This window comes from Dendroctonus ponderosae, unplaced genomic scaffold, assembly GCF_020466585.1.
Source record: "Dendroctonus ponderosae isolate FM_Combo_2020 unplaced genomic scaffold, Dpon_F_20191213v2 Dpon_F_20191213_1, whole genome shotgun sequence".
Classification (NCBI taxonomy): domain Eukaryota; kingdom Metazoa; phylum Arthropoda; class Insecta; order Coleoptera; family Curculionidae; genus Dendroctonus; species Dendroctonus ponderosae.
Genome location: NW_026017110.1, coordinates 63,318,942 through 63,340,233, shown reverse-complemented (window position 1 = coordinate 63,340,233; position 21,292 = coordinate 63,318,942). Strand labels below are relative to the sequence as shown.

The 21,292-nt window shown below is 34.4% G+C and overlaps 1 protein-coding gene across 3 annotated transcripts in view; it reads left to right on the top strand.

Annotated features, from left to right (window-relative positions):
• The window catches only part of LOC109540946 (plexin A3), a 35,508-nt gene that overhangs the window by 8,337 nt on the left and 5,879 nt on the right, over positions 1–21,292 (top strand). For all 3 annotated transcript variants that reach the window (XM_019909507.2, XM_019909505.2, XM_048661800.1), the window contains exons 3-11: positions 15,784–15,966; positions 17,186–17,314; positions 17,907–18,007; positions 18,965–19,094; positions 19,152–19,314; positions 19,421–19,629; positions 19,740–20,073; positions 20,137–20,716; positions 20,869–21,157. In XM_019909507.2, the coding sequence (XP_019765066.1) occupies positions 15,784–15,966; positions 17,186–17,314; positions 17,907–18,007; positions 18,965–19,094; positions 19,152–19,314; positions 19,421–19,629; positions 19,740–20,073; positions 20,137–20,716; positions 20,869–21,157 (2,118 nt within the window). The remainder of the gene's footprint in view (positions 1–15,783; positions 15,967–17,185; positions 17,315–17,906; positions 18,008–18,964; positions 19,095–19,151; positions 19,315–19,420; positions 19,630–19,739; positions 20,074–20,136; positions 20,717–20,868; positions 21,158–21,292) is intronic.

Here is a 21,292-nt window from a genome sequence, read left to right as displayed (position 1 = left end):
CGATGTTCTTTAGTTTGCCTTCAACGGTTGTTTTCAGGTCTTCAAATTTCTTAGCGTTGTCGTCCATTTTATTCAGCATCTCTTTGTATTTGTCATTCATTTTGTCCATTTTCCTACTGTTGTCTTCCATTTTGTCATTCATTCTGTCAATTTTTTCGTCCTTTTCCTACTGTTGTCGCTCATTTCGTCCATCATTTTCCTACTATTGTTTTCCATTTTGTCCATTTTGTCGCTCATTTCGTCTGTCATCTGCATGAACAGTGCAATCAAACTGGGGTTCTCCATTGCAGGGTCTTCCTTCTTTGATTTACTTCTTGTTTCCATCAAAATTCAACTTGGATTCTGGTAAATCCCACTTCTGGCACCAAATGTACCGTGGATGGCCGAGTATCCACGGTACAATATTTATAATAATTATTTTAAATATTCAAAACACTTTTTTAGGATCGACTGACCAAGTTTTATAATTTGAATATTATTCAGAATATTTACTTACTTACTACTTATATATCTGGAATAGATATTTACTTTTTCACCGGTCATTTAAAACAAATTATGTTCTGCTTTGCGCTCAGGCTACTAATTTTCTTCGTTTACCTGATTGATTTTCCATTATAATATTGAATATCAAACGACAGCAATTTTTCACATCAAGTGGAAATGGATATTAAACAGTTCGGCACATGAAATATTCACAAAGTAATAGTAAATGAGAAGCTTGAAAATTGTACCACAGTAATATATCAATTTGGCATTATTAAACCAGTAGAGATGCAGACTACGTCTGTGCTGAATCTGTACCTACTAGATTGGGAAAAACTTTGCCCTCCGTGGACCACCCGAACTCTTGACGTTGAAGAAAATAAAACCGACGGGCCAGAATGTATTAAAAAAAAAACATGTCTGTATCTTTTGGTTTTAAACGATTTAAATCTTGATTAAATCATATTTGACCTGACGCTCAACTGGCGTCATGCAAATGCGTATTTCAAGCCTTTCACCTAGCAAATTTTCGCAATTGGTTTTCAACTATTTTTTAAATAATTAAATGTATATTTTTCTTGGCTGGGCTTAATTTTGCTACACTCTTATGCGAACTGCGTGTAGATTGTTAGCATGTCTCAACTCAACCCTCTTAAAAGTTCAATGTTGCCGCAGTTCACTTGAATTTAAATTGAGAAAAAAATTGCCCGGAAAGAATTTTAATTTCTGAAATTACCCATCAGCCATGGAGCCAAATTCTCAATTTCATTCTTCATATCACAATGGAGAGTAACCCAAATATTTTCCGCAAGCATGACTTTTAGGACTCTATGACACTTGGGATTTTAATTCTTACTCAACAATCTTTCAATATCCATATCAAACACCTACTAGTTAATCTTCTTTGACTGGTTCTGATCCTTGAAACTTTTTTAAAAATCTTTTTTGTTATTTTGTGAAGATGTCTACTAAAAGTCTGGTGTCTCAGTTTGACAATTATTAAGTACGTTATTCATAACGAGCTCCGACTTGTCTATAGACTCAGGCTTGGCTACAGGAGAACATTGATAATTCTGCAAACAGTAACCCTGGAATATCTAATATAGACTTACTATAATGTGTATTAAATTTCATTTGTTAGCCTGTAGATGTATTGTAGAATGTGATGTGACGTGTACAATAATATTATAGGTCTCGGCAACATGGCAAACATAAACGTACAAACAGTACAGGCTCCATCGCCTCTAGTATTGATCCGTGGCATTTTAAGGGCAAGGGCAGGATGCACGGTTTGTCTTCTGATTTTTGTTGAAATGTTTTGCCCCCCGTACAAATCGAGTTAAATTGGGTACCAGGGAAGAGCAAAAAATGGTTGACTCTGTTGCTTTTCAAGTTATCCCGTAAGCAACAGCATCGTTTTAAATGTTGCTGGAGCCTTTTGCACTCTGAATCTTTCATTTATCCTCTTCTGCATCTACACAGACATTAAGATTTAGCTCTATGCAGCATACAAGATAAGGTACTTCCTTGACTGAGTTTATATATAAATGACAGATTTATTTTTAATATTAATGATGATTTGGAGACCTGTAAATTAATGAATCGATCAGGGGCAAGATATTTGTACCAAACAGCAGCTAATTGCAAAAACGCAACTGTTCACATTTCTCATTTAAGCGACCCGAAAAGGGCCAAGTTTGCAATTAAACACCAACTTTGGGACATATTTAGTGGACATTGTCAGAGCTGTAAATTCCTTTTTGATAGAGAAGGGTCTACACTGAAAAGAAAAGTCTGTTTAATTAGGCCCCCCTAGAGATGTCAAACTTTAATATTAGGAAAATGTTGTGGAGAGTCTGGAAGAATTTCCAGTACCCTGCGTGACTTTAACCTTCGTCAATATGTTTCAGGGCAAAATTTTGAGGATCTCTCGAATTCCTTTAAGACTAATTTAACATTGATTGATAAATTAATGAATATTTTAAATGTAGGTTAATCAAAAAGTCGTTTTTATAACGAAGCTTTTAGCTAAGCACCGCTTTCTCTTAATATATAACGGAACTCCAATATTCCATAGTTTATGAGATTTCAATACAAAAACTTCTCTTATACTCCAAAAGCAGCGAACATTTTAATAAGACAACTGATCGTCATAAATCACCATTAAAAATAATTAACATTTCAATTAAGGCAGCTTTCGTTAGGCTTAATTTTATTTTATTCAAACGAGGATGAAAGACGCAATGACTTTTGAAAGACTATCAGTTTAAACCAAGATTTGCTGCAAGTAATGAATATGTATTAATATTTCGCATCTTAATCACAATTTTCTTTTGGAAATTTGTTTCTTCCTAATTTCACTTCGTTCTTAGAGTTAACTTTAACCAGATGTGTATGCTAGATTTTTGATTTGGGAACACCAGAACATATTGAACGACAAATAAATGAAACAAAAAAAAAACAAACAGCACGTTTCGGAATAAAAATAAAAAAGAGAGCAAGAAACACACCTCACATTAAAAAATGATTTTTAACATTACTTACTTATTGACTAAGAGAAAAGCATGAATTACTTAATTAGGGTTTTCAATAATTTTAGTCAACTTGGTACTGTTTAACAAGATAATGTTTTCGTTGGCAGTTTTCCTACCTACATATACGTTTTTTATTGTAAAACATCCTTTAAACAAAGAATGTCGTTCAGAAACGTTAAATGTAGAGAATTCCATTAATTATTTAAAAGAGGAAAAGCTGTTAACAGTTTTATTCTACTCGTCATAAAAATGGAGTTGAGTATACGCCGAACTGTAAGATTACTAGGGAATGTTCCAAGTACTTTTTTTAATTTAAATTTTTTCAACGAATCGACCCTCACCCTTGGAAAAATTTGGGGCAAAAAGCAAAATTTTACATGCTTGTTTTTTGAGCTCAATCGGTTCCTTTCGACGTAAGAAGGTCACAAGTATGTATTTATAAAGTGTTTCGATCAATAATAAGGAAGAAATCGTGGGTTGAAGATCGTGAACGCTCAAAAAACGCTAAAAATGTCTATTATTTCGGATCTGAATATTCTAGCATGTTTTTCAATGAGTTCGATGCATTCCTCGCGTCCGTGAGCTGAAAATGATGTAAAATTTAAGACATTTTGAGAACATTTTAATTTTTTCAAAAATTTGACCCCCACCCTTGGAAAAATTTCGGCCAAGAATCAAAATTTCGCATGCGTGTTTTTTGAGCTCAATCGGTTCCTTTCGACATAAGAAGGTCACAAATATGCATTTATAAAGTGTTTCGATCAATAATAAGGAAGAAATCGTGGGTTGAAGATCGTGAACGCTCAAAAAACGTTTAAAATTTACCGAAAATGTCTATTATTTCGGATCTGAATCTTCTAGCATGTTTTTCAATGAGTTCGATGGATTCCTCGCGTCCGTGAGCTGAAAATGATGTAAAATTTAAGACATTTTGAGAACATTTTAATTTTTTCAAAAAATCGACCCCCACCCTTGGAAAAATTTCGGCCAAGAATCAAAATTTCACATGCGTGTTTTTTGAGCTCAATCGGTTCCTTTCGACGTAAGAAGGTCACAAATATGCATTTATAAAGTGTTTCGATTAATAATAAGGAAGAAATTGTCGGCTAAAGATCGTGGACGCACAAAAAACATAGTTCACGCAGTAAAATGTGCCGAAAATTAGTATTTTATTAAATGGTGTTTGGTTAATTCATAAATTGATTGTTTTTACTGGTAATACCAGAATAATACATAGACAGATCCCTATGTGGACGAAACGGCATATGGCTCCATAACGCTTATTTATTTTTAAGGGCTTAAATGAGAGCTAATACGGAAAATTATGTCCAGGCTCTCGAATTTAATGGTTGGCATTAACTTCAGGTTCCTCTGTTAGTACATACATTTAGGAAAAAACGCAAATACTTTTGCATTTATTTTCATTTGTAGTAAATGATACTTCAGCGAATATTAGTCGTGTTATATTTCGTATTTAAGTCTTGTTTAACTCTACGCTCTTACTCTACTATTTCTTAATTTTTCTGAATTATTAGTATATTTGGTCGTTATTTGATTAGTTATCAAGTGGAAATAGCGTTGTTAATAATATAATAAAGTAAATCCCGCAGGTGGTAGAAATATTTCATTCAACACCTATAAACCTGGCTTGAACATCGTTCCAACCAATCTCAAGTGGATTTTCTGCCAGGGTAGATTTTACTCTCCGGCCAAACTTCAAGCCTGCCTTCACTAGCAACGATTTGCTAATACTTATGCGATCGGGTTTGTGCAAGCCAGTTTGTGCAAATGGCTTGAGCTTGTAAACGGCTCGTTAGTGTTTCCTCTCTATTATCCAGCCCCCACGTTAAGAACCATGACTCAATTAAAGACATCTTTAATCAAGTCATGGTTCATTATTGCCTTTTTTCAAACCCCACGCATTTTTGGCACGTTATGATAAACGAAGAAATGTAATTCGTAAATGATCTTAATCCTGTTTTACTTTAACTACTATTATGATCAGATAGCCGTCGCCGATAGGTTCAACCGACATTTTAATTGTTTTATTTAATATTAACTGTGCATAAAAGAAAAACTGTTTCAAATTTAAATTCCAATGGTGTTGTTTAGTCAAGTTTCTTGTAAGACCTGTCTTAGACATTGTCCAAGACTTGAAAGACTTTTTTCGATAACAGATAATATTTAACAAGAAAAACCTTTATTATGGATATTGCTTAGAAAAGTGGCTGCAACTGCAATTAGATGCTCTTGCTTTAGAAACTTCCTGGATTGGGAGCTTTTCTCGAATTGAAAGGCCTGGAACCCTTAATCATATTACTCTGCTCAGTTTATTTTATTTACGCGGACTATCAGTAAATTTGCGTGTTAAGTGGGCGTATATTTGAAGCGAATCGCACCTTTTCACATAGACCCTTTTCCTTGTTATGTAACAGTTTGTGGGTGACTGGTTAAGTCGAGACCCAACTACAATCAATGGGTGTTTAATCGGGGTATACTGCTGACCAATAGGAAATATTGATTTTGCGGTTTGATAAAAATTGCGGTGTTAAAATAAAGTTCAGTGGAAATCAACTTAAAAATGAACCAAGTGTTCCGTTAAAATTTCTGAGTTTGCAAAGTGTTCCATTATCGAAAAACTTTGGGAAACTCTGGTCTAAGACATTAAATTATTTGCAGTACATAAAAATAATGCTTTTATTCAAAGGGCATGGAATTTCAAGAAACGTTGCATTCGTCAAGTTCCAGTATTCTAAACCTAAACTTTTAAAATCAACAAGTGCCATTTGAAATTTTGCACGTTAGGCAAGATAAAAAAAGAGTTTAAAGGCAAAGTAATTTGTCAAAGTCCATAATTTTATTTTCAATATATATATAATAAATAGTTAGGCATTCGCACATACTACTAAGTGTAGAATGTTTTGGCTAGAGTGTGTCATACCTAAACGAGCCGTTATTATCTATTTGCCTTTCACTGCAATTCATACTGTACACACCTTAAATCAAATAACCAAGGTGTTCGACAAAACGAAAAATATATATTTATGTAAAAAACGTTGTTTTCGACGCTATTTTCAGATTTGCTATTGAGATTGCGCTATACGCTATACGGTAAACTTAGTGCTAATGTTTGTTTTTAAAGTACTTCAAATAAAGTTATTAGGATCTCTTTAAAAGGAAAAATATGTTTAACGCACACGATTTATCACAGGAAAACATTCCGTTGTTAGTTTGACTGCAGTTCAAGCAAATGAAATATGTGATTGTGGTGTCCCACGCGTGCGGTTAGTCAAACTTCCTCAATTGTTGAGATACAGAATGACAATTAAATGCGGTTTTATAGCATTAGTTAGAAGCATCACAGTGTATTTGTGCTTATATACAATATGTAGAATTGGTCTAAAATACTGTTTTATTTGCCTCAAAATTAATTAGGTATATGCTTTACCTCAAATCTAGATTTTTGGTTTTTTACAAATGTAATTTAAAAGAAAATACGTATACAAGATCGACAGGTCCTGAACAGTTCACTGAACTTCTTGATAGAATCCCCAATTTCAGTTTCATAAAATAAGTTTTACTTACTTTTCCTGTTTATTAAATTGATTATTCTGCGAAAGTTTTGAGTCATATATTTATGAAAATTCTGGTGACTACAGGGTAGCGAAACAAAAAGTCAGCATAGTTCTCGCAAAACTCATTATTATAAATAATAAATTATATATACATATATATTAAATAAATTGATAATAATAAGTTATTATAAATAATACAACGGACTGTGTGATGTCGGTTTGCAATCTAAAGCATTCGATTTCCAGACGTTATGGCCTATTTTATCAATTCCGTATTTTTTGCTAGTTGGAATATTATTTAATTAAAGGAGCTACACGATTAAAGGTTAAATTCGTGCAGCATCAAAACCGTGCGAAAGTCAAGCCCGTTCGGTGGCTCAGCCCGTTCGTTAGGAATGCTAATTTTTCACAAAAATCTCGTAGTTGGTATTCTTGATGGGGATTTGTGTCTGTGTCTGATTCATCAGGCGACAGTTTAGTTTTGTACCTGAGCATCATTTCCGAGTTTACTAAAACCTGCAGGCTATGTTTCGGATACAACTTGTCTCGACTTGCTCGACTAGTTGCACAATAACTGATTCATATACCTTAAAAATACATGTACACCTTAAAAATACACATACATTATTCGCGACGTGACAAAATTATACGATGAACGATGAAAGTCTATTAGTATTTCAGTGTTGAAAGTGAAATCATACATACATTCAGATTAGTAATAAGTATTCGAATTCAAATCATCATCGTTAATCATAATTTTCCAGAAACTGCTTGATTTTCAATGTAAAACTTTAATTGAAATAAATTATTTTCGATAAATCGCATTTTTGACATTTAGTGTGTGTGCATAATGAACTAAAATTATAATGGCCATTTTACATTTTATATGTACCTATTTTGCATTAACATAAGTACTTATTGACTTTACTTTAAATACTTACTACTAAATAGGGATTTCATAATTTATAGAATATTGTTGAAGTCTGAAGTTCAGAAACTTACTTATCACTAAAGGAGGCGGAAATGCACCCAAATCATATATCGGGTTTTATCAATCGCGTTTATGCACGAGGTAACCAGGAATGGTCATTTTACATACATATATCCCCAAGGCTTTCTGGCACCCCTTTTTAATATATGTATGTATTAAAGAGGGGTAGCTTGTCTAGCATTGTGCTATAGAGAAGAATGAAAAATAATTAACTGTGGAAGCGATGACGACAAAATGGTTCGGCATCCACTTCACACACCATAATAAAATTACACTATACACGCCGAGAGGGTTTAGTTATCTGGTTGGTGACTTGATGTAAATTATCTTGGCATGTATCTTGTTTCAAACTCTCTTCGTACTTGTTTGTTCACAGTTCTTTTTCAGTTTAAGTTTCAAGATAATGCAATTATGCGCCATTCACCTCACAAATTGCTCCCAATATATCACAACCTATTATTTTGTTGGAAAAGTGCTCCTGAAGAGAAGCCAACAGCAGCAAAATGTAAAATTTGCCTGTTCAAAACGTGGGGGAGATTTAATTTAAAAATCCTAAAGAGAAAAGAAATTTTAATCAAAGTCTTTGATATGGCTATAATGCAAATAATAAAAATATCAAACTTATTAACTATTTGGTTATGATATCGGTCGGGAAAAAAGCATTACGGATGGAGCAGGCTTTTCGAATGGGAGGAAACTCTCGAAAGGAGTTAAACAGTTAGTGAAGCAATTCCCTTCTTTGTTGATTATAAATTAGGCAAAAGATACCTGGACGTAATTAAAAAGCGGGGATGCCTCGATAAATTTGGCTGTGCAAAATATGCTGATTAATTAAATTTATTAGCGAGGCAGGTGCGCGGTGTAGTTAGGCTATTACTAAAGCTTGAATGTTTGCTGCTCCCTCTTCTGGAGAGACCCGAATGGCTCCATATTGTTACGTACATTGGACCAACCCAGGGAGGGATCGAGATGTTTTAGAGTTTTCAAGAAAATAATAAAAGAGCATCTTTAATATTACAGGGCTTCTGATATGTATATGGAAACGGGTCGTTTATTGTCTAAGCCAAGCCAGCTGGAAAACGTGATTCAATCTAACGTTTTAGGGGTTACTGGATTTCATTTATTTGTTTCTTGTTTAATTATAGTCGAATAGGCAGACATTATTTAGAAATACCAAATTATGTTCGAATCTGCTGTTCGTCATCATGCTCGTGCGAATGTCATTACTATTTGACGCACACTATTAGTATTTCTTGAATGATAACATTATGATGCCATGTAAGTGCAAGGGTTTTTCTTTCTGTTGCTGTTAAATACATTTAATAATTCTGAAAAGACCATTGGCACATAGAGTGCAACTGATTGAGAGACGCCAGCGCCAGACATTCATGGTAATGGGTAGCGATTTGCTATTGACAGCTGTCTGTTAATTTTCGCTCTAACATCCGCAGGTCTAATTATAAATATCAACCCTTGATTCAGGCAAAAAATATATTAAATCCACAGTATTTATCATGTTCTAAAGGTGTGTACAGTTATAGGAGCCAGAATCGATCATTTCACTTCAAAGAATCGTGTGCATATTTTTATAGTATTTAGATTTTGTGTTAACATCCTTTTTACTAGGTGGGGAATACGAATACCAAGCTCATAATGATTCTGACAAGAAGAACTTCCTTTATAAGATTCAATTCTATACATGAACGTTACACATCGGGCACTTGTATTATTGCGAACTGAAGCGAGGGTCTTCAATTTTAAAGTGAAACCATTGCCGTCCGTAAATTTAAACGTTATCTAAGATGAGCCCTTCTCTCTAATTTGCATAACAAAATCGGAATTACAGTTTAACGCCTCTCCCAGCTAGCATTAATTCATCCAGTTTTATATTATCGCAAAATGACCTGTCAACCGTTATCTAACATCTAATTGTCGTTTGTCAAGTGACATATTTTGTTCATTAATAAATTGCTCACAGATCACTAAATTAAATAACACTACACTTGGTGTAAGACGAATATGCGATTTTTCGCATGCTGTACACTGTGGCAGAATGCGAGAAATTGATAGATATTATAATATAATATCTATCAATAAGAAAATATACCTAATAGTCATTGATAAAATCAACATTTAATATTACATGTAACACATGCAAAATATGTTTAATTTTTTTAAATCCATTTAGTTGCTTACGACTGAAATAATAAATTCTAAACCGGAATTAGTTTTGTCCATACTTTCAAGCATTGTTTATGGGAGGCAGTGATCATTATTCCTGTCACAACAATTTCGTGAAATACCGAACGAAAGTTTCATGTACCAAATGAACGATGTAAAAGAGAACTATAAAAGGGAATTCTTAAATGAGCACTCGATGTCTTCTTTATCCAATACCTTTTAGAAAAATATTGTCTCCATATGCATCATGTCATTACTTAGGTGGTTTCTCTTTGTATAACCGATATGGAAAATATTACCTTATTTTTCGTTTCGTTTTTGCATAATGAACTGTAAATTACGCAACATAACCCTACGATCGAATTATTTAAGGACCTTTTGAGTTTATCCGTTAACGACTTATCAAATCGTTTTGACATTGAAATTTGGGACGTTAGAAAATATTGCAGTAGTTGGTAGCTTTATATAGAGGTGCTGTAGTTGTTGGTCAGCGCGGGCCGAGTAAAATAAATGCCCTTCTCTGCTGCTGCTGTGAAATAACAAACATATTGATTGTGTATTGTACTGTGTAACAAGGAAATCAATATTCTGAAATAACTCAATAAAATACTGGAGTTTCTAGACATGAATGTGGGAATGAAAATACAAAATTAACCACAATTTCATGTGTTTTAAACTAAAACAAAATACATTTAAGTTTAGTTAGGAATATTTGAATCAAAAGACCTGTGGAAAAATTTGGAACAATTCAAAAATTATTAGATTAATCGGACATTTGGAAACGAAACTTCCACGTTCTGTGATTCTTTATTTGGTTCTTGGGCGAAGAATCCATATTGAACCCAATTACCGTAAGACACTTCATATATCCGGGAAGCATAGAAGCTGCCATTTATGGATGTGTTTGACCCCATTACATCAAGCCTTTGCAGTGAAACATGCCCAACGTATTTTACAAATAATGCCGATCGAGTTCTCATGACTGAGAACAGTCTTGTACGGAATTATGTTACATTTTATTTGCTTCAGCCATGTCTTTCGACTAGGCTAGACCTCTCGGTACAAATTCGCCACACATTCAAATTTGGTGTTTGTAGCACACTTTTGATTGTTTCACATAGATTAAAAATTATTAAATGCATCTTTTCATATACACATATAGGTAGTTCAACAAATTTTAAGAGATTAACTCGTGTTTAATAAAACTCTCAGTTTGTTTAAAGATACTTGGCTGAATAGTGAAGTATAACAGTAAATACTGATTGAGCTTGTAAGTACAAAAATATAATTTACCAGTGCCCATATTGCGAGTTTACCCTGAACAGATAAGCCTTTTTCAAAGGCACGATGTAACTTTAAAACGTGTTTAGTTTTGTGCGATTTTGTATTGTGGGATAACAACGAGCAACGGCCGCTATTGGTAACTTAGGTCAGATGCAACTGTGACCTTTCTTTAGCCTTCGCACGATGAGACCACTTGTGAGCAGGTTGCCAAGTTCAGATTTCCCTCTATTTTTCAGTTTTCTATTCCAGAAAAAAGATTTCAATTTCTCCCCTAAACTGTTTATGTCCCCGAATTCAAATCGACTTTGGTTGCTATTTTAATGCCAATAGTAGGTATTTAGCTTTACGTTTTTATCGAATTTGCTATTGCGACAGAGCAAAAAAAAGTATAGGAATAGTCAAATAAAAATAGCAGGAAAGGTTGAAATGGCATAAGTATTTTATTGAAAATAGCACCGAGTATAATGGAAGATGAATACATGGGAAAATAGCGTATATTTTAAATTGGTTGCGTTTACACATTTATTTTTTTTAGAGTAAATACCTACGATATAAAATAATAGTATTTAAACAGCTTTTAGTTGATATTTGAAAATTTAGTAACTGAAAATCAAACTAGATTTGAATAATGTGCTTCTCTATTCAGGGTATGCAATCGAGTTATATGCATTCCATGTTTTGGAATAGCTGCTGTAAAAAGTTCCCAAATTTATAGGCAAAATTCACTTATAATAAAGGGCAAAGCGTTACCACCCTACCCCGAAATTTCCTTCGTACGGCTTCATATAACTAAATATTTGACGAAGTAATTATGATTTATTCAGTAAATTTGGGGGACGAAGCAGATATTTGCCCGTTCCTGCAATGGAGAAATTTTGCGTCCAAAGTTTCTTTTGGTTTGGGGTCAGAGTCTCGAAAGGGAAGATATGCTATAACACGACTCGCCATATTAGGGTGTAAGGTAGCATACAGGGTGATTCAAAATTGGCGTCATTCCTTTTAATACCTGTATACTCACATTTTGGTGTGATTCGTGAAATTAATCCGAAAGACCAGTACGGAATCTATTTAGAGGCGCAGTATAGGTAATGCGTTTACGTATATCCCAAAAATACGTAAATAAGACTAAGGAATGGCTTGTCTGCTGAATTTGTTATCCATATTGATCATCCGTCTTGTATTTCTCATCCCAAATATATTTATGTGGGATACATAGCAAGTGAAAACATGAAAGTAAGATCTAATGAGTCGTTTTAACCAAATTTCCCACACTTCCCACATTAATATTTAATTGATAAATTTCGCATTTTACGGCTTTTTTAGAAGATTTGCAGGAATTTACATTTCCGACGCGAACATCAATATTTTGATTTAAGTACTTACCTTTCGGTGGAAAAAAAGTGTTTTAATTCAAATTTATTTTTTTGGGTCTGGTATCTAGAATTGACTGATTGAAAGTCTCCACTAAAAGTGGAAAAAAGGCACTGAAACCTCAACGTCTAGAAATTCTAAGTTTTCCTTCAACTGAAATTCCGACATCGAATAAGCACATCATTTATATGCAAATTAAACTTTATTTAGGATTGTGCAAACCTGTCAGGAACGGCTTTCAAAGGACTTGGAGGTAAAAATATCGTTGCCATTTTCAGCAATTTGTAGTTATCTCCGTTCAATGCAACCACATAATCAAGTTGCAAAATGAGGAACTCAACAGCTTTTTCAGTAATTTACCTACAACTAAAAATGTAAAAAATCCGACACCATAGTAACGAGAAGATTAAAGACGAAACACATAATACATCATATAAATGAAGTAGCTGGAAAGTGGGAATGGGTTTCTGCAGATTCGTTTGCGAGAAAGAGATTGATCGATTCAGGAACGGTAGCCAGTGTTGGATCGGTCTCCAGTGCTTAATAAGAAATAAGTAAAGTTGGGAAAAGGTAGAAGAATGGTGACAGCGAGTCGAACTAGAGTCTGTCTTAGTTTGCATGTAACTGAACCTAACCACCCTAATACTGTAAAAGGCATATTCATGTTTTCAACTTTATTTGGAGTTATTTATTTATTGAGTCGCGTATTTTCACTCTGTTGCTTAAAAAGCAAAGTGTTCAGTTTGGCAGCCATTTTTTTTAACATATATGATTTAATGTAAACAGGCCATCACATTAATATTGATTAATTTTGATTATCTGTTGACATTGCACTTTACTTACGTAAGTGGAAGCCATTAAGTTATGCCGTTATTGTCATATTTGACAGTTGTAACAGTATCTGCTTAGTGGTTCCTTTAACAAAGGAATAGAATTGCATCATCGGACTGCTGTAGATTTGTCAGATTTAGAGCAGAGTTTGAGAGAAAAGAATCATTTTTTTTCAAAATTTTCAAGTTAAGAAATTGATGAAGTGAACATTTTTGAAAGTGGATGTTTTCATGTTTATTTAACGCGCCGCAGTACACAAGACCCTGCAGAGGAAACTTTTCCATTGAAGTTAGAGGGCTTTCTAAATGTAACCCCTAGAAGTATAATATATTTTCACCCCATCTCGTTATATGGAGCAGTAAAAAACAAAACTGCTTTTCGACAGAAACATGCTACCGGTGTAAGGGTACTTATATTGGCCCCGAACAGAACATACTTCCCAAATTTAATAATATTATCTTAATTTTTGTTTAGTTAGGTGCATTTCCTTATAATACCGTTAGGCTCATATTTTTTATGAAAATTCAATACACATGTAGCCTCGTCCCAACTAGTTTCTATTTAATTTGTATTAAAATAACGCTTAACAGTTTTTGTAATGATAATTGAGGGTGATCAAACATCATACGCTTGTAATATTATAATTTACAAGAATCATTATGATGTTTTTTTTTCTTAAATTTGTATAGGTACCGATGGGGGATGTACGAAGTTCGCGTAAAATTTCCTATAACCAGTAAGATAGCGGAATTTAAGGGAATCTGTCACTTATGTATGTGTCCTACGTAGCACATAATATAATATGGATGGAAACTAAGATGGCGTTTTCCCCATACTTGAGAAGCCATAAAAATCTCCGTTATGTTCGTGATTATAGTCATTCGCCGTCTCCATTGTCTGCCTCCCGTTTGACTTTAACCATTTTCTGAATTTGTTTGAAATCTGGCAGCAATACCAGCTTAGCCAGTTTCTAGATACACGACTTGTCACAAGGCATTTGATGAAAGCTTTAAGTTCATTTCGAATTAAATTCGTTCATTACTTTAAAAAGGAATGAATTATTATTATATAAATCAATGGGAGTTAACATGTTCTATGTTAATGGATCGATGTGAATGTCCATATATCTGATGTTATTGTTTGTATTGAAACTATTTCGATGTGAAAGCGTGCGATAAGGCTCCAGGCTAATGTCCGTTTTATCTTAGTGAAGTGTTATCTTCTGATGATACATTTTCCGGTCAAAAAGTCTAAACGAATCATTATTTAAATTACTATGAATTAAGTACATGTATACTGCTAATTACATTGTTCTGCTGTGGACCAATGATTTTTCAAGCAATAAGTGACACATCAATAAGTTTAATACAGTATGAGAAAATAACTCTCATGAAATAGGTACATAAGCAATTATGTTCAGGAATAAAATCGATAAGTGTACCTTCGTTGAAATCACAAATATTCGTTAAATGAACTAAAATATTATTGTTTAAACTTTCTTTTTGTGGAGCTCATTCTTAGTTTTGTAGGTACTTCTAAAATTACAAATTTTACAAATAGAGCCGACGTGAGTGGAGTCGAAACACAAGACGCAATCTTTTATTAAAGTTTTATTACAAAATTAAATAGAGCTGATGAAGCTTCACGCTTGGGCATTTTTATCAAACAAGTGTAACAAACAGGATAATGTCGATTTTATTATCTAAAGAAAATAAATAGTTTCAAGTAGAAAAAAACTATACAAATGTATCGTTCAGTAATTCCGTTTTATCATTTTTGGCTAACCGACTTAAATAAATAACGTTTCTGAACTGTAAAAAATATAAAAAGATCATGCAGCACACTCGATATATAGACGAAGAGCATAAGACATATTACATAGGAACACAACTTCAATTAATAAAAGGTAACTAGTGAAACTTTAAACGTAGAAGTTAAATAACCCATCAGAAAGATCTAATGTCTGGCGATAAATCTTGAGAGTCTTTTCGTCTTTGCTCCCACCTGGTACAATAATATCTTGACCTCAAACGTCCAACTTAAGTGCGCCAAGCTCAGCTGTAAGGCAATTTCAACTCGTCTAATAGAACTTCTTAGGGTTAAGGAATGAACTTTAGAGGACAATTTGTACACGGTGTTTAACAATTTAATTTTACTCGAAGTTTCAAAATATGTCTGTTTGAAAAAGAACATCTTTTTTCACAATTGTCACCCACAAGACATTCGATACAACATAGTGCATCTATATTATACAATGCAATTCGGATAAACTTGCTGCGTTAGGTTTTCAACTGATTTATTTTAATATATTGTTCAATAATCAGAAACTCGATACTAGTATATACACAAATTTGGTTTTCTTGATATGTCTTTGAATGTGTTAGAATTGTTTTAATACGCCACGCAGACGGCTGGCGTCTCACATTTACTGTCTATTAGAAATATACTGATTTGCACTTGTTCACCAGATTATATTATTTGAGATTTCTCTTAAATTTATTATACGCCCGCCATAATATTCTGTTCTTTATAGAAACTGTCATCAATTGGGGAGGACTTTTGTGGACTAGACGTCAATACGCCATTAGGAGGAGAGGAAGCTGTTCCTGCAGTTCCAGTTCTTGTTTTCAACACTAGATTAACCGCTGTTGTAGCTACTTCAACCGGCGATTTTACTGTTGTTTTTATTGGCACCAGCACCGGCCATTTGAAGAAGGTAACTTCTTATAATATAATCAGCGATTCAACGGGAGGATTTTTTATTTTAACTAGGAAATTTCTGTTATAAGCTGTAAAAAATCACATGCATTAGATAAACAGATAATTATGCCATACAGTTGGCAATATTGTCAGTTTATACAAAAATAACTAATTAGGTACTAATATAAGAAGGGCTCAAACTCGCAATTGGACGGTCAATCCAATCATGCTAAAAAGTCTTCTACTTCAATTTGTAATGCACGGTCTACGTAAATCACCCTATATATAAAACTCGATATGCATTCAGATCTGATTCATCAAATTTTCTTATTTTTCTGAAATTTTTCTTATTTTTTCCATATATGGGGAACTTGTTTGGATCCATAATAAGGAAGATATCGTCGGTTAAAGATTGTGATCGCGCAAAAACTACTTAAGATGAGCCCAAAATGTCGATTGTGTTGGATCTAAATCTTGTAGCGTGTTTTTCAATAAGTTCAGTGCATTTCTCGCTTTCTTGAAATGAAACAGGTGGAACTTCAAGTATTTTTAGGGAATTAATATTTTTTCAAAAAATTACCCCTTTTGAAATTTTCGGTCAAAAGTCAAAAATTTTACATTTGTGTTTTTTGAGCTCAATAGATTACTTCCGACGTAAGCAGCTCTCAATGTGCATTTATAAAGGGATTGAGTCAATAATACGAAATTTCATCACAGAGTTTTTCAATCCGACTATTGCATTTCCCGAAAATCTTTATACCTATTTAAAATTACTAATTGAAACTATTAGTTATGCCTTTTAGCTTTGTGCTAAGTGGAACGGCTTTCCAGAACCGAATGTTTTTGTTAATTTTTTTTTAACAAACCTTTTTTTGTTGAATTGCGTGTACCATTTGTGCATCGATTTTCAACTCGTTCGTTAGGCTAATTGAGAGGTGGACGGAAGATAGAAGTTTTACGCCCGCAGTAAAGCATAATAATAATAAAAACTTTAAATTTTTATTATTAAGCCTATTCTTTTTTATCAAATATTGTTAATTTTCAGTTTTTTACCCGCCCCCTAAAAGTTTATTGTCAGGTTTAAATAAAAAATTACTTGTTTATTGATAATGACTATGCTGCATGAATGACTAAATATGCACACATTAAGAGCGCCAAAATTCAATGTTTTCAACTGAATGTAACAATATTGTTAGGATTTGTTATTAATTTGGGTTAAATTATTTTGTTCATAGGTTGTCGTAGAATCTGAAAAGTCCGGTCTCGAATACGGTGACATAATTGTTGAAGAGGGTTCCCCGGTAAATCAAGATCTCCATTTTGATTCGCAACTAATGCACCTATATGTGATGACTGAAAAGAAGGTAAGGAAATTACATATATTCACGTAGTGGTCAATGATTGGGTCCTTGCTACTTTCGATCATTTGCTAAGTCAAATTCTTTTTGTTTTCTCGACTATTGGAACTAATACTATAATCTTAAGGCAAACCGCACATCTGCCAGCCAACTCGCCCTTAAAACTTCACGACACTATGGGGAAATTATCAAACACTAAAGAAATAAAATTCTAGATACCATTGAATGCTTCGTAAACACTTTGTGACAGTTCTAGAGGCTTAGCTGGAATTATTTATGAACTTCAGGCACCAAGTGGCGTTCAAAACTGGCTTCGTGTGGTTAAAACTTCTAAGTAACGTGTCTATTGTTTAAAAACCTGCCACCATTGCAAATAAATAATCGATGCTACTTCACATTTTCCGCTGATATTTTGCTCGCATTAATTCATATTTAGAACAGGGCAGTCTCACTCGTTTCATTGTCTGCAAATTGCCAAGCCTCGTAATTCTTTATATTTACTTTGCTAAAGAGTAAACCCACATAGTAACTTTTTCCATTTTTTGTTCATTTTCGTTACTTTGTTGTTTGGTGGTCCAACATTAGATACCTTTTGCAGGTTTCGAAAGTCAAAGTACAAGAGTGCACTGTTTACAAGAACTGCATGGATTGTCTGGGTGTAAAAGACCCATATTGCGGATGGTGTTCATTAGAAAACAAGTAAGTAATTTTTCCTGTAAATATCTTAGAACATGTACATTTTTTCAAAGTATCAACAAAGCGATCAGTTGTAATGTTCGCTCTTAAAGTAAAACCACAAAAAGACAATTAGGAAACTCGTTTCAAAATGAAACTGTATCAGATTTTCGTGCATTCAGTACCTATCGGCTTTAACTGGCTCAATGGTAATCCTCCTACTTCCACCCCTGGAGGCAAGACTTTTCATTTTATCGCACGACAATAATTTCCCGGTTCAAGTTGAACCGGGTCGCCGCGAGTAAACAGGCCTTTGTAAAGGTGGACGCATTTTAATATATATCTTCCTAGTTATTGATTCACTTTGGACGGTATTTATTAGAATTTCAGAAAATTCCTTCCTAAGAAATAATGTTATCTGGTTTTGGATTTATCGTCGAATAATATACAAGTTAAAGCGTTATTCTGCTCAACTGCAGTGGGCCGAATAAAATAACACAGTTTGCTTTAATGGGCTTTCATGCACCACTCTTTACATCTGAAACTTTGGTTTGGCGACACCTACAGACTCGCATATCAGCATAGAAAACAAGTTCATTTTTAATTTATGCGCCAATTGTCGGATAGCATAGTTTTACGTAGATATACAATTGTTTGCTACTGAAAGAAAGTGTATATACGTAGCACGCTGAAGAGGATTGATTGATGAGATGGGTTAGATTGGGTTCTGAATATTTCATCGGATTGAGTCGGTCTTATGCCAGCACCGCTAAACAACAATATTCGCACAATTGCCCCTCCTTAATCGTAACGTAATCCGTAAATCGATGTACGAAAAGAACTTAAGAAAGTATCTACATATTATAAGTATACGGGAGAAAAGTCAATTTTACATAATTTTAGTTAGTGTGCCCGGATAAATTGTGATTTTGTGGAGAAACCTATTTTGATTAAAAAGTACAAGTCAATTTGTCCATATAGGTGTAGCCTTAGATCAGATTGCCAAGACGCTGCCAAAGATCCCCTCTATTGGATCAGTTACAAAAGCGGTCGTTGTACGACTATTACCTCTGTCATTCCAAATCAATTACAAAGAACAACAGCTAGGACAGTAAGTAACTCCTTTGAGGCCAGTGAATGTAAAAACTAATGTAAATTCGACTTCCAGCTGGATTTAGTAATAGATAATTTACCAAGTCTTAGTGGCCATTTCTTATGTGCTTTCACTGCCCTAGATAAGACTTTAGTAACCAATGCTACAAGAAAAGGATCTGGTGTTAATTGTACTACACCTAGAACAGATTCACTTCCGTCCATACCGCCCGGTCAACGTAAGTACTCGTACTTTAAGCAATAAGGTGAAAAGAACATTTTTTAATTCCGACTATGAATTTAAAACTATGGTTAATGATGTCCCTTAATTTTTACTTTTTTCAGACCACTTTACGGCAAAATTATCAGTTAGAATGACTTCAGGTCCAGATTTTGTTGCGACAAACTTCACATTCTTCGATTGCAATACTTACAGCTCTTGTACTCAATGTGTATCGTCTTCTTTTCCATGTGACTGGTGCGTTGATGGTCATAGGTGCACTCATGACACAGCCGAAAATTGTCGAAACGATATTTTAGTGACTGGAGTCAGTGTAAGTTACTTTTACCTTTCCTGCATGCATGAGCCAGAGCTGTGAAAGCTGAGGAGTGAGGAGGAAAGGGACTGAGAACTAGCATTGCAACGAAAATTTTCACTTTTTAGAGAGCGGGTCCCAGTTACCGATCCGGACCGGCCTTTTGTCCAACAATCAATTCCACGGTAGAAAATACTCCGGAAATTCTTGTGGCATCTGGTATTAAAAAGGCCATCAAAGTTAAAGTCCACATCATCGGGCAGTTCATCGTCCAAACTAGATTTGTTTGTCAATTTAACATTGAAGGTCGAGTTACCAGTGTCAACGCTCAGCTATTAGGTGATACGATTTACTGCGATTCTATGGAATTTTCTTATTCTTCACGTGCCCCTAATATAACTGCCACCTTTGCTGTTATTTGGGGCGGCTCGAAACCTCTGGACAATCCTGACAACATTCACAGTAAGTTTTTGAGAGTTTTAAGATGTATGTGACTCTTTCAACATACTTTTGTTGTTTTTTTAGTTGTAATATACCGTTGTCATGATATGGCCGATAATTGTGGTATATGTTTGGCTCTTTCCGAAAAATATGAATGTGGCTGGTGTCAGAGTTCTGATAGATGTGAAGTGAAAGAACAATGCGAACGGGGATCTGCAGTCTGGTTGAACAGAAGCCAAACTTGTCCCAATCCAGAAGTAACATCTTTTAGTCCAGAACTCGGTCCGTGGGAAGGTGGAACAAATATCACTATCCAAGGAATTAATTTAGGAAAAACATTCCAAGACATTTATACTGGAGTTAGCATAGCGGGAATCAATTGCCAACCATATGAACATTTATATATCAAAACTAAACAAATCGTGTGCATAGTGGATGGTCCTGGAACTAAAGAACCACGACAAGGACCCGTCACCGTTAAAGTTGAAGACTACAGGGGAGAATCTAAGACTCATTTTAGGTTTGTTGATCCGTCAGTTATCGGTATATCACCGCGATATGGTCCAAAGTCTGGAGGAACGGCCCTTCAAATTACTGGAGAATACATGAACGCAGGAAGCAACATTCAAGCGTTTCTTGAAGATTTGCCGTGCAAAATTGTATCGTAAGTATCGCATGTTCTAAAGAATCGACTACAGTTTCAATTCGATTTGAAATTATTACTGAGACGTGCTGTTCCCTACACACATACATACATATGTCATGGTTTTGCTTCAGACTTGTCAATAAAATAAAAATAATTGTTGCGTATTTTAGAACGGAACAAAACCAAGCCTTATGTATTACAAGCGCTTCCAACACAACATCAAGGAAAAAATTGCGAATGAAGTTTGACAAAGGTGATCGATATTTGGAAAACACCATGTTTGAATATGTCGATGACCCTGTTATCGAATCAGCCGAGTCCGGGTCTCCAACTGGACAAATTAAGTTTCCCAAAGGAATTCCTGCGGGTGGAATCAAAATTTCGGTTACTGGTAGGAACCTGGCCTACATTCAAAAACCGCAAATGTATGTCTTCTATGCGCAGAAAATGTTTATCAGTGTAAGTGTTACTTTGAATTAGTAAATGGCGTGAATGCCTGTGAAAGCTGGGTCACTGAAGTTTACTTCATGCTGTGTCGCATATCAGACAATGCTCTGGTATTTTCAAAAGGCATTAATATTAATGTTGTTTCAG